At 40.8% G+C, this 18,758-nt stretch overlaps 1 protein-coding gene across 1 annotated transcript in view; it reads right to left on the bottom strand.

Annotated features, from left to right (window-relative positions):
* Pou2af1 (POU class 2 homeobox associating factor 1) overlaps window positions 1-13,079 on the bottom strand; it is a 31,109-nt gene extending 18,030 nt beyond the window's left edge. Inside the window, exon 1 of the mRNA XM_031344629.1 lies at window positions 12,950-13,079. Within this exon, the coding sequence (XP_031200489.1) occupies window positions 12,950-12,965 (16 nt within the window). The 5' untranslated portion in view covers window positions 12,966-13,079. The remainder of the gene's footprint in view (window positions 1-12,949) is intronic.
* Between the last annotated feature and the right edge of the window lie 5,679 nt (window positions 13,080-18,758).

Raw genomic sequence — 18,758 nt, 5'->3', positions numbered from 1 at the left:
CTTCCTCCTCCTCTTCCTCCTCCTCCTCCTCTTCCTCCTCCTCTTCCTCCTCCTCTTCCTCCTCCTCCTCCTAATGTAAGCCAACAAAAAGATCCTGGGTATATGTGAATGTGTGCTTTCTATTCACTAATGCTTGGACCAGGAGACTCCCCAGTTGGGAACAATAAACATGCCATCTATACATTCTAGCAATCTAGAAAATACTCAAGGCAGGGAAGAAACAGAGATGGTAAAAGGGGCAAGGGAGGGGAACATGGCTTTATAAAAGCTGCTCAGAAGATCTGAGAGAAAATGGACTGCACTTGGATTATAAGATGATAATGCTCGTAAGGCTGCTAGAGCAGCAGAGAAAAACCAGCAAGGTCCTGCTGAATGAGCTGAGAGGTCTCTCTTTATTAAGAGGTTCTGAAATGATGAGTTGAAGCTAGCTTAGTCAGACAAGAGGAAAGAACCGGTGGTTTTCTTCCTCCTCCCCGAGACTCCCTCCAAAAGCATGTTCCTTCCTCAACAGTCCTGCAGTGTTCAACATCAGCCACAGGTGAGCCCACTTGGAAAAGCTCAAGGAGGGCTACAGTCACTAAGAAAGTCCTCAAACTTGGACATGGTAAGAGGACCCCTAAAAACAAGATTGATGGCAGTGAGTAGCCAGAGCCAGTTCTGGTGCTGTCTGAGGGTGACTGCAGTGTTAGATTCCCAAACCTAAGATCAAAGTTATTTAGGCATGATGCTGTCCCATGAAAACCATAGAGATCAGGGAGTCAACAGCCAGGGTCATCCCAACAGGCATTCCTCTCAAGAAAGCTCACTTAGACATGGTTCATCCTGACTTACCAAACTTCTGCCTAGGGTATTTCTTTGAGGAAGCCTTGAATTATAGATATCCTACATCATGGCCTCAAGCAAAGCTAGCCACAGGTCGGTAGTGTGGGAGCTTTCTGTGTGGCAAGGTTCCTTAACACACAAACCCCACTGCCCAAAATTCCTTTCCCAACTGCATCATGCATGCCTCTTGTCCACTCTCTTTCCAATCTCCTGAGGAACAGCAGGGTACAGGAGGCTGCTGCAGATGCCTCTTCTGTGTGTACACAAATTTAATGCTGAATTAATGGGTGGCAATAGCCCATGTGTTTCCAGGTCAGAATTGTAACTCCCAGAAACTGAAATCCTCACCTACATTTTGATGAAGCTCTGTGGTTGTGGTTCTCAGAGCCTCTGACATAAATGATATCATGGGGGGCTGCACTACAACCTCCGAAACAGACAAAGGATCTAGTCTACTCTCCATCCCTTCTTTTAGTGATGAAGAAGGTAATACTTAAGAGATATTCAGTGAACTTTCCAAGGACTGCATTCATCTGTAGTGGTGTCATTGACCAAATTTAGGACCTCTGACTCCAACATAGCCCTTTTTTTTTTTTTTTTTTTTTTTTTTTTTTTTTTTTTTTTTTTTTTTTGCTTCACCACACACCTTCTTCTTGCCTTGCCTTTATGTCTCTCTCTCTCTCTCTCTTTTTTTTTTCTATGTGGCATTGAATATCAGCCATCTAAAGGTCCCTGGGCCAATCCTAACCATCCTTCCTTCAGTTGGAGTACTGGCTTGGACCATGGGATCCTTCCTTTCTTGATGGCCAATTTTCCAAAAAAGAAAATGGTGTTTTCCAGACCAAAGAGCCCTCCACAAGAAATTAGCCAAAAGTCTACTCACATGAGGGGTGACAAGAACTGAGAGACTCGATTCCTGGCAAGGTTTTATTTTGGGTATTTTTTCTACTGAAATGACAGCAGATAGGTCCACCTGAGAAAACAGCTGCATCTGCTTGCCTTTTATAGAAACTAGGGTCACCAGAGCAGAAAGGGTTCCCATCTCAAATACACCACATCTCTGATCCAGGCTCAAGACAAAGAAATACCTAGTAGACCATTTATCTACCAAATATTTGTTGAGCAGATCAGACTGGGTTCCTGCCCTTGGGGACTTTCAGTCCACTCAGGTGGTACATGCAGACTTTAATGAAATCATCACACAAGCAAATTAAATGTAATGAAGCTGTAACTGCTTCAGAACTGAAGGGTTCTGACTTCCGCCTCTACCTGACTCATTAATGCTTGAATGAGCAGCAAGCTGACTCTAGAGATATATAAAGAAGAGAGAGGCAAGAAGCATGACGGATGGCTCTCTCTCCATTGTGGAGAATGACCTGGGGTCAGTGGCTCAGGCCATACTGTGAGTATGAGATTATGAGTCTCTGTCAAGACACTCAGTGTAACAGACCCTCTGTGACTCCTACGTTTCACCAACTGCTCTCTTCCCTTGGCTGATCAGCCCCCAAGGATTCATTATAAGATGAACATCATCTAAATTCAGAATCTCTACTCAGTCTCAAGTGTTAATGTCTTTTTCTTCTTTTCTTGTGTGTGCATGTCTGTGAACGACAGGGTTAGGACCAGGCAGATCTAGTTTGGAAAGCTTGCTTCATTGTTTATCACTTGTGTGACCCTCGACAAGTAACTTAATTGTGCAAGCCTCAGTTTCTCTACCTGTAAAATGAGAATAATAGTGTCTTTCTCAAGGAGCTATCATAAAGATTGTATATTCACTAACACATGTGGCATATCATAGGTATCAAGTTAAAAGTCACCATCGTTCACCACATCTTGTTACATACTGAGACTAAATATCTGGGCATATCCAGGACTCTGCTACCTTCAAAGCCTGTCTCCTTTTGTCTTTATTATGCTCTTGAAAGTCACTTTCAAGTCCATGGCCTAAAGTCCCCAAGGAAAACCTATTTAGGAGACAAGGAAGCCAGCAATGACCAGGGATTGGCCAAAGACCTCACTTAAAGACAGCAACCCTAAGCGGGAAACCAAACCCTTGGTTTTTATAAAACTCGTATGAGCAGAGCATATTTCTATCTTCAGAAGCCACCAGATAAATGGGGGTTTATGGTATATTAAAGTATTTTTTAAAAGTTGCCCCTAAGAGTAAATACCTTGGATATTTTCGAGTGCTAGCAGTTAGGTAGGAGACAGAGTACAACAGCTTATCCTTGCCCTGATCTCGGCTGTTAATCAGTCCTAAGGAATTTGTAGGTGTCTCTAAAAAGACATGGACATAGCCACAGTTGAGGCTGGGTTGTAGACATCATTGGGTTGAGATGAAATATATATGTGGCTATGTATACAATGGAATACAATTCTAGAACGTAGTGTTCAGGGGCCGTAGGTGTTATATTACCTGTTAGAGCAAGGCAGACTACTGGCTCATACACTGGACACCTCAACTTCGCAGAGAGCAGCAGCATCAAGGTGGGAGTTAAATGGCCTTGGGAGCTATGAGCATCAGTCCCACATTACACCTAACCATCCTACTGCAAACTTAACTTCTACAGGAAAGCAACTCCACAAGGAGGGATGGAGCATAAGAAAGGAATATATCTTTCTTTACTAAACAAAGACCCAAATCTAGGATTATTGGCTCTATCTGATATAGGTCAGGAAGAAACTGTTGTTAGGCAGCTTGATGAGGCAGATGGATACTCAGTTTCTTGACTTAGGCAACAGGTTGTTTAGACTTTCAAGACTAAAGACAGTCTTACAAAAAGAAAAAAAAGAAAAAAACAAACATTTTTTTCCTGAGATCCTTGGATAATGACTACTCTCTTCAAGGATTTTTTAGATGCAGCAGGGGTTGTATTTAAGGGTCAGGTCCAACTACCCAAGCCTCAAGGCTTATGACTAGCATAGGGTTCTGGTCCACATGTAAAGTTAGTCGTGGTGACTGACTCATGAAGAAAAACATAACTTGTAGTCGAGATGAGCTTTTGGAACAATTCTCAGGTTTACTAACCAGTGGCTCCTATGATATGGGAGACTACCTCATGAGGGACACTGGAAGAGTGGTTATTAGAATGTCAAGTCTGATAAATATGTCACTAAGTCATTTTTTAAGGAAATTGCCTACTCCTTAATTAACAAGAAACTCACATGACTGAAGACATAACTTTTGCAGCTGCAAAGCTTCATGAAAATCGAGACAGCATGCTTCACAGTGACTCACTCTGTAAGCCAAGAACCTGTGACTAGCTGTCAGGGCTCTTAGTCAAAGAAGTAAAGGACTGGTTAGAATCCTAGGACACAATTATGATGCCAGCAAGTGCCTACAGAGGCAAGAAAATCAGGACATTAACAAACAAGCCAACCTCTAAGCATCCTTATCACAGATCCTTCATCTTGACTTTGATGTTTGACTTCTACAAGAGAATTGATTTGAAGAGAGTGGTGGATCTTAGCCAATGGGTTGCAACCCCTTTATAGTCACATATCAGCTATCCTGCATATCCGATATTTACATTACAATTCATAACAGTATCAAAATTACAATTCTGAAGAAGCAATGAAATAATTTTATGCTTTGGAATCACCACAATATGAGGAATTGTATTAAAGGGTTATAGTATTAGGAAGGTATAGAAGGAATTACAACATTTATGTGCATCAGCCTAGACATCCTTGGATTTCTATTCAAATGCTCAGATGCCAGTATATTTCCCAGAATCTAAGCAATAAACTTGATTATCATCATGTGACCTTCGGGATCTACAAATGTCCCATGCCATCATCACTGGTCCTATCTTCTCCTTTGCTGAAGAAATGTTATTCCATTGCTTCATTACTCTAGGAGTTCCAACACCAGACCTGACGCCTGTATGAGTACACACAAGCACAGCATAATGAAAACATGGCTTGACTTTCTTTCAACACTCTTCTCTCCTGAGCTAAGAAAGCTTTCATCCAGTATTAGAACTTGAAATTTTCTACACTTTTTCTCATTCCTTTCTTTTTCAGCTCCTCAACATTTGTCATTCCTTTATTATTTATGTTTATTATCATATCTTTATCATTATCTCTCCTCCCAATAAAATTTTGATTCTTTCTAATAGATTAAAAAGTAATTGAACTTTCCTGAAGGGTAATAGACTCCTTTTGGGCACTAGCACCCAGTCTGAAAATGATTCTGGCTTATAATTCTTTAGCTGCCAGCTTTTCCCAGAAAGTAGTACTAATGAAACCATTACTAAGAACCTGAGGCAACACATTGGTGTTTCGGTTTTCAGTATCATTAGTGCTATTTCTTGACTATCTTAAGTGTTGTTCTCTTCACACCCAATTTATAAATACCTTGGTCCAAACTTGTGAATTAAAAAACAAACACAAGTTTGCCAGTCACAAGCCTCATTCTACCTGATGAGGGTGGTAAGGAAGTCATGAACAAATGGATCTCAAACAGATCACCTTAGCCATCAGCATTAACCCTGATTATTAATTACAGGGCCATGTATATGTACCCTTCATTATTAATGTCAAACTCACAAATTATAATCTGTAACTAACCTGCATATCCCCTGTCCTCAATGAGAGAATACAAATAATAGCAACAAGAACTTATTGGGTGTTTACTTACTGTCAAACATGATCATAAACACCCACCACAACCCATGAAGGAAGAACCACATCCTTGGTGTATGCAGAAAGACCAGGGACTTACCAACATCACAACCAGTAAAACATTGATAGGTCTAGGTTTCAGACTCATATCTGCTTGATCCTGACACTGGTCTTCAAAATCCTCAAAGCAAACAAAGAGCAGCAGTGTCCCTTTGTGGCTCTAAATAAAAACCCTACTCACTATGGTTTTCTCTCCAATAAGTAAACACATTACAAATGCATTCTGAGGATCTGTTGTATTTCATCTCACTGTGGGTCTTTATCTAACATGGGAAGCCCTGCCTTTCACCAAGTGGATCTGCCAAGCCCCGGGAGGGGAGCACAGCTCCCTGGCAGGAGACTGGCAGCTTAGCAAGTCAGTATTTTGGGTCTTCTTTAGATGAATTTTATCTCATAGGTAAGTTACTAATATAATATTTAAGCTTCAGTTTTCTCATTAATGAGGAAGTTCTTATAACAGGACCCATGTTATGACTAATGTAGAGATTATGAGAAGTGGATTAAATAATACAAAGTATAGCAAAGACTGGCTGTTGTCACATCTTCTCCCTTGTAGCTGGAGTGGCTTTAATATGTCAGAAGAGGTTGTCTGTTAGGAGAAGGTACAGTTATTAAAGATAGATAGATAGATAGATAGATAGATAGATAGATAGATAGATAGATAGATAGATAGAAATATCTTTTCCCTATTCTTATTTCAAGATGTGATGATCATCAATGCAGTGGGTCAAGTTACAGTGACAATCAGGAAATTTTGAGAACATCATATGACCAAGACATAAGAATGAAAGACGAAATAAACCCAAATATTGTTGGCAGTACAGAGACCCTATAGGATTCTCAGAAGCCTACTATGGACTTCTTCTATGTAGCAAAAGGTACAATCCACAATCTTAAGTTCTGGGTAGCACCAAGCAAGTGCACATACCCTACAAATGTCATTTAACACTATCAGAAGTACTGAGCACTTTCTGTTAATGCTAGTACAAAGAGCCAAGATGCAGCTATCAGCACTAGTAAATCACTCAGGAAGAAGAGGCGAAAGAGGTTCGCTCATAGTTCTTCAATTTCTAGAAGTTACCCTATTGGATAGGAAATAGAGTGTGAACAGGTATTTGCAAGCAATGCATAATGAAATGATGATTGAAACCTGCTCCTATTTCTAACTCTCTTGCCTCTCTTTTCTATCTCATCATTTCCCAGGCCTAGAAAGCTTAAACAATCTTTATTCTAATGTCCTTTCTTAGTTCAAGTTGTGTTGGAAATTGGATGTTACCTCCTGCTGAGTAAACACCTACCATAACCCACAAAGAAAAACTACATCTCAATATATACATAATTCCTGTTCCTGGACAACTTAATTAGAAGCTTTGAGATGGGACCAAGTTACTGACATTCCTTAAATCTGCCCCCCCCCCCAACATCCCAGTATTTAGTTAATGTTGAAAAGAATGCACTGGATAGATATAAGACTATTTTCTATTAACTTACAAATCCTTGTTTTAAAATATATATCTTTTTAAAATAGGAACATAAGGAAACTCAGCAGATAGAGATTGAGTTCAATCTGTCTAACCTAAGCCAGGAAAAGACTAGTTCCATGGTGGTTAGGTAGTGGATGAAAAATCCCAAGCCTGTTTATCTGTAGACGGGGAAGTACAATCACAAATGCAAGAATAATATGTCAGTTCAGAGCCCCATACAACCAAGGTACTAGGAGAAGGTTCTTTCATCCAAGGTAGTCCCACTCTGATCAAGAGGTTCTTCCTAAAACTGAGAAAACTAGGGGAGTTACTAAGGATGCTGTAAAGGGAACATTATACTAACAATCATTATCAATTACCCAACTTGTTTTGGTTAGGTAGCAAAAGAAATTACCCAGTACCTTCATTTAATTGGTAATTAAACTACTGTAGAAAAGTCAGGGTGAGGGCACCTGATATACCTACTTTGTAGTGGGAAAGCTAAAAGCAAACAACTTTAAGAACTTCTTGAACAAGTGTAGACAACTGTGAATCTTTATTCTTCATAAAAGAATAGATTTGTATGTATGAACCAAAGGACCATTTTCAACACTCCTGAGTTGGTAAATATTGAGAATTAGGAATGCATATTGACATCTTTCTTTAATAAATATAGGAAGATAAGGAAAATGTCCACCATGAATATCATTTGCTCTTTTACCAATTAAGCTGCATTCTTGTGTTGTGGCACAGTGTTCGCTGGGCAATAACACAGCTGAACCCATTTTATTCAGAGCATCTGTGGTCATCCATGAGGCCCCTTCAAGACTGAGCCTGTTCGCATTCTATCATAGAAGGAACGGGTAGGAAAGGTCATTAGACCCTCACCTGGCTCCTGACCCTAACCCTCCAGCTGTATGTAATTCTTTCCCTGTGAGAATTCATCCCAGGGGGTGCTCTCAACAAAGCTTATAAGAAGAGAAGGATTAACTAAAGGGGGCTCCACTGTGCCGATTTAGGGAGGTCATTACTCATGCTAGGACAGAAATTGTTAATGATACAGATTTGGGGGTGATCCATGCTCCTGTAAATGAACCAAATAAACTCATAATGTCTCCAACCTACACCTGGGTAGAACTGTTTGTTACTCTGGTTCTTTCATTGAACTTGCTAGACATTTGTTCCTGACTCCCAGGTAAGGGGACTGTAACAGCCTGAGAAACATGCATCTTGTCCAGTCTACCCCCATTTCAACTGCATGAGGAACCTGTGAGTCTACATCTCTCCTTTGGGTTCCACTTATAGTTAGCATTAAGAATCACTGACTACATAAACTTGGTTAGGAAGGTCTTTACTAAGTTTGGGCAAACACTGTATCATAGAAAAGTTAGAGGTTGTCCACATAGTTTAAATTACTTCCTATTATAAAAATAACTGAATGTATGAGTTTTCAAGGTTTCAAAAATCATATGTATAACCCTGAGTCTTTTTAACCACCCTTAAAACTATATTTCCTAGCTAGTGGAACCTTAGGTTAAATACTAAAAGTAGACTTCACTATTAGTGAGAATTGTGAGTTCTTAATTTAAATGTTAAACCTCCGATCTGCTCCAGTTGTCTGACAAAGGCACATGGGTACAGTGATTTGTTAATAACTACTTCCTGGTCCTAAGTTACTTACTACAGTTAAAACATAACATGGCAAACTCCATGGGACATGAGACAAACAGTCAATGCAAAGAAAAATCAGTTAACCCCACCTCTCACTATCACACAGATCTTTCCCTAATACAAGAAGCAATGATGAAAATCTTGTCTTCCAGTTCACAAGACTTCCCAATAAATGATATTGAATTTATTTTACATTGTTCCATCATTTCTAAGAAAGACTTCTAATTATGTTCTTGTCATTAACAAAATATTGAATTAATTGTCTGCGTGTTTTATCTAACATTGATGCTAACACTATACAAGTCCAAGAGTAACCCAGGGAAATGAGTGCCTCAAATACCAACCAGGCTTCTAAGTCCCGAAGTGAACAAACTTCTATAAAGGGCAAGTTAGGACCATACAAGTAACACTGCAGATACAGAACTCTGCTGCTATAACAAAAACAGCCCCGTAAAATATGCAAATCAATAAACATAGCTATGTTCCAATAAAACTTTAATTGCAAAAATAGACAAGAAACCTGATTTGGCACATACTCCATATATGCACACCTATGTTCTAGACCTTTGAAAATGTTGTTAGATTCTATCACCCAAGAATATTTGGACTGGAAGTGTTTAAAGTATAGGAAAAGATGTATAGAAAGGAAGTTGGCATAGCCTGATGGGACATGTAGAGGAAGAAGAGCATTGACTGACCACTCTGGCTTGCTTATTGGGGATTCGAGTTTCAGTTCACCTACATTCTTTTTTTTCCTAAATTCAACCTCTCAATAAAAATTTACATCTAAATAAAATAATCTTCATGTTTTTAAAACCTTAGTAAAAGGGTAAAATATGACCTCGAAATGAAAAAAAAAATGCATTTTTTCTCACAAGTAATATCGGTCAATTCTGTTTGAAGATGTGTGATTCAAATTTAGAAGTTAGTGTTTCACATCTAAACAGGTTAGTGCTTTCCTGGATTCAGCCTTTAAAACAAAGACACAGTGTGTGCTGGGATGGCATGATGTGATTTTATACCATTTTCTTGATTTTTTTGGTCACTTTAAGCAAACCTACAGCTCTAAAAGTTGTCAGACAGCTGGCATGTTAATTCATGTGAAATTTAATTGTTACAGTTACATTTTACAGTAGAGTGGTCTCTCAACCTTAAAATTTTAATGACAACCATTGTAATAATTATGTCCACATCAGTTTAGCAAAGGAAGGGGCACATGGGTGGGGGCAGAGGAGGACAAAGTATGGTGACACATATGTAGGAAGATGTCATGATAAAGCACATGACTATGTATGTGAACCTATCTTTTTAATTAGAAGAGGGAGAGCAAATGTTATGGAGACTGCTTGCATACAAAATATAATGGACTATAACCAATAGTTAACACAAAATCCAATCTGGCATCCCAGTATGTACAGACAATATTGGCCAGAGGCAGCTACACCCCTTACTTAAATTGTCACAAACACTTTGAGAGGTACATGTACAAATCTCCATATTAAGAGTGAGAAGAGATGAGATTACTCAACTGCAGAGCAATTGTCAGACTCAACCCTCTGCACACTAGTTCTCATCTACATGAGACAGAGATGTCTCTCATGTGAGAGGCCAAATCTTTTAAATTCAGACTCCATTTTAGAGACCTAAAGTTTGAATTCAGGTAAACTAACAGGCCGGTACCCAGCATTCCTTTCCAAGTTGCCCTCCAACAAAACTGGAGCCTAGCTCCAGTCTCTAGGCTAATCCCCAAGAAGACTAGCATCTCTAGGTTATTTCCCCCCAACAAACTTGCACCCCCAGGTTACAAGCCTGCCATCTGCCCAGTGACCACCAATGCAGAGGGAAGCAGAAATCAAGTTTATGATATGACTCCCAGCACCAGCCATAGTAAGGCCATAGTAACTTCCCAATTAGATGCTTGCACACTTTCTACCCTCCCACCCCTCTTGCTGCTTACTATAAAGCCTTGACCCGATAGATAGTCAAGGCTCCCCTCCACCAAAACTGTCCTAAGCGATGGCGGTGTGCAGGGAGCGGGGTTGAGCGAGCTAGCTTGAATGGAATAAAGACCTCACTGTGAGTTGCATCAGATTGACTCCTGTCTTTGGGGGGTGGGGGCCAGGAGAATCAAACACTTCTTTGGCACTACAAATGAAGAAGCTAAGGAGAAAGTCTGAAGATGGACCAACATCTTTATCTGGCTGACAGTCGAGAGGACCTCATACCTAGGGCTGGGACCTCCAGATTTCCATATCTCAAGGTCACCAGTTCTGAGCCTTGTCACACTGTTCTCCCATCTTAGCCAAAGCCCGGTGTTCTCCCATGAGTCCACTAACAGGAGTCAGGAGCCAAGCAGGCAGCAGGCAGGAGGCAACAGGGGCTATATGATTGTTTTCTTAACTCTTTCCAACGTCCTGGGTACAGTCATTTTAGCTCATGCCTGAAGGGTATTTTCCGAAAAAAAGAAAGTGCCTTTTCAGCACTCCCTGTGTCTGATTTCAAACCCTGCCCTCCCCGCCTGCACTGGCACTGCCTTGACTTCACTGGTTTCCCACAAGTCTTAGTCAGCCTGGTGGCCATACGACCAGGGTAAAGAGATAGGTCTGTTGCACAAAGTCTGTTCTTGTTTTCCTTCAAGTCCCCAAAGGACAGTTTGCGAGATTTTATGAGCAAGAAGCAAGACCTCTAACGACTCTCAAAAAGAAAATCTGTTCATCTCCTAAGAGGCACTGGAGAAGAGAAAATGCAGTCTGTGACAATGGTAGGCTATGGCAGCTTCTACATACAGGCAAGCAGCCCATACCTCAGGGCTAACACCAAGGCATAGCAACTGGCAGCACTCTGGTGGCCTCGTCAGCTTATTAAGAGCAGTTATACACAGTGGGATTACTTTCAACTCCGTTTTAAATATGCAAACTCTAAGAGTTTAAAAAATAAAAGCTGCTCACACAAAGCCCAAATGACTTCTCTCAGAGCAAGAGAGCATATTGGCCCTTTCAAGGCCCCAAGGGGCATTAAAATCCATGTGCCCACAATCTCATAGTATTTACAATGGCGTTGCCTGCACTCTGCTTCCAGAAGGATAAGGGTTTTGCTCTGGTCACCTTGTTGGCTGAGACCTAAGCTACCCAAACTAGAATCTGAAGTTAGAAATCTCAAATCCAAATCAAAGTTCATTTATTTTTATTTAAACAAAAAAAAAGTCTTGCCCATATCAACGATGGGGTTAGTAAACTGAGGCACACTGAAATTGCTTCTCTTTGTCACAGATGAGAAAAGTCAATTCCAGAGAACTTATAGAGAAGCAATAGGTGGGTGATAAGGGGACTCTGTCACACTGTAAGAAATGGAACAATAATGTCAGGTTACTTTTTATAAATAAAACCCTCCATAGTTTCTTTTTCTTTTAATCTGGATTATCATATAAATTTGATTGAGGAATAGTATACATAAACCAATAAAAGACATTTTAAGAAATTAATCATCTTACAAAGAAAGATAGGGAAACTCTTTGATAATAGTTCTTTACTTGAGGAAGTGCAGCCCTGAACCTTAATAAGGTTCTACTTTTGTGAGACTCTTGAGTTGACTTTGTTTGCCTCATGAAAGGAATGTTGTAGAGAATGTCTGTATAGCCTCCGTTATTGATAACACAAGATTCTATTCAATCCACAGAATGGAAAATACAGTTCTCAGTTGTTCCATTCAAGTCCAGGGATTAAAAATCAAGGTCAAAGATAAACCCACAGGTCCTTTGCAGTGGAACACAAAACCAACCATTGCCACAGAATAAGGAAGAGAGTGAAAAGAGGCTGGGGGGGTGAGGGGGAGCCGGGACATGCTTCACACAACAGAGTTTCCATCCCATCTCAACACATCCACAGGAGGGAACCAGCTCTGGCAGAATTCAGCTAGAAGTGGTCCAACAGAACCAAATAACAAGCCAAAGAACAGGGGTCCATGAAAGTAAAGGCCCTCACGTGAAGAACGGCTCCTAACCCATATCATATGTGGTTTCCGTCTCATGAATCATAATCTGCCCTTCTGTCACCTCAGTGATTCATGCACAGAACCGGAGATGCAATGAGCTGTCCCACCTTGGGACACTGGTTCATTCCCCCAGGCTGGAAAATGAGCATCACCTCCAACAAGCTGGTTTTGCCATCAAGCTCTATCTCACCCACCTCAGCCCTCCATGCCCCCTAGGCCCTGACTAGACTGGGTGCTCCCATCACCAATAGTAGCTCTCTATTCCTGGACCCTGCCTCTGCTTACTTGGCTCTGACAGCCACAAGCAAAGCACTTACATTTCTGCCAGAGCATGGCCTGTGACAGGATGTTGCCTTTTCTCTTTGAAGCAGACAGTTTGGCTTCTTTAATGTGACTGGGCGTGCTTTCCTCCTGTGGAACCACCGTTTACTCTGAGGCTGTTTCTTCAGCTTTTTAAAGGCCCAAGTTCCCGCTGAGTGGGGCCACGTCATCACATCCTCCCACCTCAGGCAGAGCTGTACTTTTTCTTCAGCAACACTGCCTGTCACCCCACTGTGTGCACCCCAAAGGCCCCCCCCACCAGCTGAAGAGTGCTTTAGACACAGAGCCAGCCAGTTGGGACTAACCACCACACAGCACAGGAGGCCACGGCCATTTGCACACAGCCACAGTGTTAAGCCACATAGAAGGAGTGTGAGAGTCTGTATGAACACAAAGGGTGAAACATGAGGTCAAGGATCAGAGCTCCTTGAGTGATGAAGGGTCCAAAAGACAATATAGTCAACACTGAGCTTTCTCTGGCACTCACACACAGTTCCACACTATCAGGCCATTTACAGGACTGACCTCACCATGGGTCCCAGCTCAACGGGAAATGCGATTCCCAGGGGTCACTATTCTCAACACGGGAGGAAACACCTGTCCTCTCTTCAAGCCTCACTAACCAGCCTCTTCGTTCTCTCAGTGTTGCTTTTCTGTTTATTCCATTTTCAAATGTAACGGCTCCTCCCCTGGCCCCAGTCCACAGCAAAATAGTGAGATATAATATTGTTTAAATATAGGGGTCTCTGTTTCAGATGGTTGGTTATGTACACAGAAAGGGGGAACCAAGTCACTCAAAGAAGAAAAGGAGATGCTTGGGCTTCTTAAATGAACCTGGAGCTGATTTCCCAAAGGACTGACTTGTGGATTTAGGAGTACCAGCTGATCTCTTAGGAACCCAACATGGCTAATGCAAAGCTTCCCAAAGAAAGAGTAATGGATTCACCATCTGAAATATCTACAGTATGGGGCTACATTCTGCCACATACTGTAACATGCTCATACGCTCCATTCCAGCAATCCAGTTACTCTCGAATCAAGATCATATGGTTATACCCCTGGGGTAGTCCAGAGACCTTGTGGGTTTGCCTTCCATAGTGCCTCAGAGTGATCTAATACATTCTGGATCTGATCCTGCCTTTCTCCAGTGTTAGAAGCCTTCACCTAAAAGCACTATAGCTCAGTAACGTGGCACTCGCCTGGCATGTGTAAGCCTGGGGTTCAAGCTCCAGTACCACCAGAAAGAGCCTTCTTTCTCCCTTTAGCCACAGAGCTGAGACACTAAAGCCTTCCACCATGAGCCGTTCTCTCTCCAGTTGCAGGTTCTTTTTAACCTACTGGCCTCACCTGCTGGGGCTCTCTCCCTGTCTTCCCCATCTGAAGAGAACCCCTTCGTTCATCAAGGTCCCACCAATAGCCCTACACCAGGCAAAACAATTTTGTGACTCACCCACCCCCCACCCCCGAATCTCCTGGCCTGGAAATGATCAGTCCCCTTTTCTCTGTTCTTTGGGCGCTATGCCCATTGTTTACATCATGGTAAACTGCCACATGACTCTGCAGGCACCTCAAGAAGGCTTTATCTTTGTGCCTTATGTAAGATGGAGAACATACTAAGCACACCCTCCCCCAGGAAAACTTGACCTAATCAAGTTATAAATTATACTTCTAATGGGTGGTCTGCTTAAGAGCAGGACTTGAGAACACTGGTCACACAATACAATAATTCAACAGAGCAGACTCGCTCCTGGATAGATTATGAGCCCTCACTCCAAACCATCCTAGATCACCATGATGAAGGGACCCGCTGACTACATACCACAGCCTGGCCTAGCAGAGTAGCTAGTGTATCACAGAGCCTTGGGCCTTATTGAGAAGTTTCCTCCCACCAGGCCTGGCTTGCCTGCAGGAGCTGTGAGTTCCCACCAATGCTCTGCTGCTCACTGGCTGTGTTCCCGTCATATACCATGTAACTATTCTCATCTCAGTTTCTGTGTTTATGAAATTCACTGGTTCTCCAGATGTCACAGAGTCCTCAGGAGGGAACAGAAGGCACTTCCTATAGTGTTGCTCACATTTTGGTTGCCTTATTCTAATGCCATGCTTTAAGAATTTTCGTTTTTATTTGTCTCTCCATAGACCTAGCATAATGAGCTCCACAAAGCAATCAAAATAGCTAACTTGGCTGTGGCACTGTCCTGCCTCATGGTGAAATTATAGATTCAGACAGTGAGGAAAGATTTATAAAATATTAACGTGAACCCTGAACCTGTCTCTTTAAAGCAAGCCAAACTGCCATTCAAATGTTGTAGCCTAACAAAAATATCACAGGGCCTACAAAGCCCCACATTAACATTGCTCTTGGAGGAAGTATTCACATGGAAAGTGCTGCTTGGGAGGATGTTGCAAGAAATGCTAGAGCAGAAGGTTGTCACATACCTGGATCAAGTGTACTACAGGGATTTTCTTAAACCTGGAAAAAGAAAATTCCTCCAGGACAAACTATCCGCACACTTGCACAAGTTCAAAGAATGTAACTATATTAATCATACTTTGTATGTAATAACGTTTTGTGTGGTCCTTGGGGAACTCAAGAAGGCACTTAACTGCACTGTTGCTACTCTTACACAAAGAGGAACACAGAGGCCCAGCCGATCTTCTCTAAGATGTGTGGGACCAAAAGCATTTTAAATCTCAGATTCTTTTCAGATCTTAGAACCCTGGCATATAGGACAAACTATCTTGATATGAAATCTAAGATCCCTTATGTACATTCTACATCTTGCACATACTCTGAAAGTAATTTCAGTTAATATTTTAGTGTATCTGTACTGGCACTAAGTCTGTCACATGAGCTCAGGAATGATATCTCCCACCTGAGGTATCATCAACATTCAAAAATTTTGTGATTTTGTAGATATTTTAGATTGAGGATTTTGATATGAAGAATGGTCAACTCAAAGAAGATAGATAAATTTAATAACCCAGTACAGAAAAGAAACCTCAGTACAACCATAAAGTAAGCAGGCCACCACCTTCATTCTTAATATGAAAACAGAAATAAATATTTTATCTTTAAGCCAGATATATTTTGGACATCTCTATGAAAAATAAGAAAAGAATATATATATTTTTTTGGGGGTGGGGGAGTTCGAGGCAGGGTTTCTCTGTATGGCCTTGGCTGTCCTGGAACTCACTCTGTAGACCAGGCTGGCCTCGAACTCAGAAATCCACCTGCCTCTGCCTCCCAAATGCTGGGAAGAAAAGGATATTTTTAAAATATAGAAAGCAGAAATGGTATGGCTAATAGTACAGAAACTATAATGAATGTGAAAATACTAAGCTCACCAATTAGAAGAAATTTCTAGACTAATTTGAATATTCATAAGATCTAACAATATAATACCATAGTCATGAGCAAAAGAGATTGACAGGAAATTCTCACATAAAAAATAATATAAGCTAGATTCTGAAACTAGATGTTATCAGTTTAAGAAGACTATGGGCATTTAACTTCCAACCATAGATTCAAAAATCCTAAGTATTATTTTGCATGATTCTATATTGTATTTAGAAATAATAATAAATCACAATAGAATGTGGGTCATATATCACAATATGTAGACTTTACTTCAGGGATGCAAGAGCAGTTTCCTCTTAGACCAAAATAACTCACCACACTGATGAGCCATAAGAGAAAAATCATAAAACTATCTTAATGTATAAAGTAAATTTTATAAGGTCTAATGTAGTGTTATAATTTTAAAAATTATTCTTAGGAAATTAAACTAGAGGCCAACTTCCTTAACTTAACAAAAGATATAAGAAAATCTAGAATAATGTTATATATAAATGGAGAAATACAAATTGTTTCCAAAAAATATTGTTCTATTGTATGATATTCATTTCCAAACTTTTTATCTATAATTTTCTGAAACAAATATCAAGCACAAGAACTATATAAACTATACCACATAGTCACACCTTAGAAATATAAGGATAAGCAAAACAGAAATTATCAATATCATATAACCAGGAAATTATTGCTAGATAGACAGAAAATTCAAATGATCTTTTTAATACAAGATTTGTCACCAATGTAAATATTAGCAGACTAAAGATTATGTATGTGACCGGAAATTTGTCAAAATCAGATTTAAAGAGAGAGATTTGTTGACCTTGGAGGTGGGTACAGAGGTAGGTAGACCAGGATAATTTTAAAGAGAGTCCATGAATTTCTCATAGAAAATGCTAGCTGTATATTTTCCTTGGGAGATACACAATAAAGTTTGTGAGACTCCACAGTTAAGAGCCACTGCTTATTTAAGAGAAGTACTAATATGTGACTTTACCTAAGTCCCAGCCAGGATAATGAATTCCAAGAGAAAATGGGTAAATCCACAAACAAAATGCTAAATTCCATTGTTGTCTCTGAGGAACCCCCTATATCCCCTTCCCTACTGAGAGGGCTAACCAAGCCCACTCCTCCACTGAGTGAGTGCTATTTCATCCTGCTGTGTAATTTCCCAATAGAGGAGGCTGCAGAGCATGGTGATACCTAATGCTGTAGATGTAGAGCCTGGTTTGCCATCTGGCTGCCCAGCAAGGATTCCAGAGCAGGGCGAGTTGTTTAAACTCTCTTAGCTGTAGTTTCTTCTTCCGAATGGAAACAAAGTAACCATCACAGCAAATGAGTGCAGTAGTGTAGTGTAGAATTTTCCATTCACAAAAATTGCATCATCACATTCCAATCAAGATTCTATTTCAAGGAATTTTCTTTTACATTTTTGTTCCCCAAATTCATGCAGAGCAGGGAGCCCTTCGAGCTTTGCCAATTTCTATTTTCCCAAAGGGGGTGTGGGGGAAACAGGCCCTGCTGTGCTTATCAAAATAGCAGCTAGATCCAGACCATATCTCATATCTCCAATTTCCCAGCCATCATCTACAAACATGGCTGACAGCTGCACGGTGGGTCCTTATCTAAAAATGAATTTAGTGGCTGAGATATTCTGTATAGTCACACCTCAGATAATTGGACATTACAACCAGGCACTATGGAAAGGAAATCACATACCCCTAACCAAATGGTGATTGAATCACCCACATGGTCTGGACTGGTTCCAGAGATCAGAAGCAAGGACTTTATTGTGAACAACAGTCTGGCCTCTGTGCCAAGCTGGAGAGTGCCCAACTCTCTTTATGGCTGTTCTTGAATGGCCTCTGTACCAGACAGATGGCCTCTAGCCACAATGGCAATTTTCCATTGACACAGACATCTGGTAAATGCCCATGTCCCAATTTGCAGATGAGAAAACCAAGGGCCATGTGATTTTGATTGTTATCTGTGGTCTAGGTATGCCATAAATAATCATGGAGACAGTCAAGACAGCCTGGTGGCTCTTTTCTTTGATGCTTGGCCACTGGGGTGCCTTTGCCAAACAGAAAGGCTCCAGGCTATTCTGTCCACTATGCAGTCCTTTCAATCCAAAAGACACTATTTTAGCATAGTCTTTTACCACTCACTACTCAATAATGAACTTTATTTACTTAATATTTTTGTCATATTGCCAACAGCACCTTCTTCCAACTCTGCACAATCAGTGGCCAACTTTGAGGTGCATCTTCCAGGATATTTCTGTAATATCCTGTAAAATTGTGTTGGATAATGGGGTTGCCAAGATAGGAAAATACAGATCCCGTGTTCAAGGTGATGTGAAAATTGGAGTTTTTCTTCTTTTTCTTCTTTTCTTCTTCTTCTCCTTCTTCTTCTCCTCCTCCTCCTCCTCCTCCTCCTCCTCCTCCTCC

This window comes from Mastomys coucha, unplaced genomic scaffold (genome assembly GCF_008632895.1).
Source record: "Mastomys coucha isolate ucsf_1 unplaced genomic scaffold, UCSF_Mcou_1 pScaffold23, whole genome shotgun sequence".
In the NCBI taxonomy this organism is placed as follows: Eukaryota; Metazoa; Chordata; class Mammalia; order Rodentia; family Muridae; genus Mastomys; species Mastomys coucha.
Note: the sequence above shows the minus strand (reverse complement) of the source record. Positions and strands in the feature narration are given on the sequence as shown.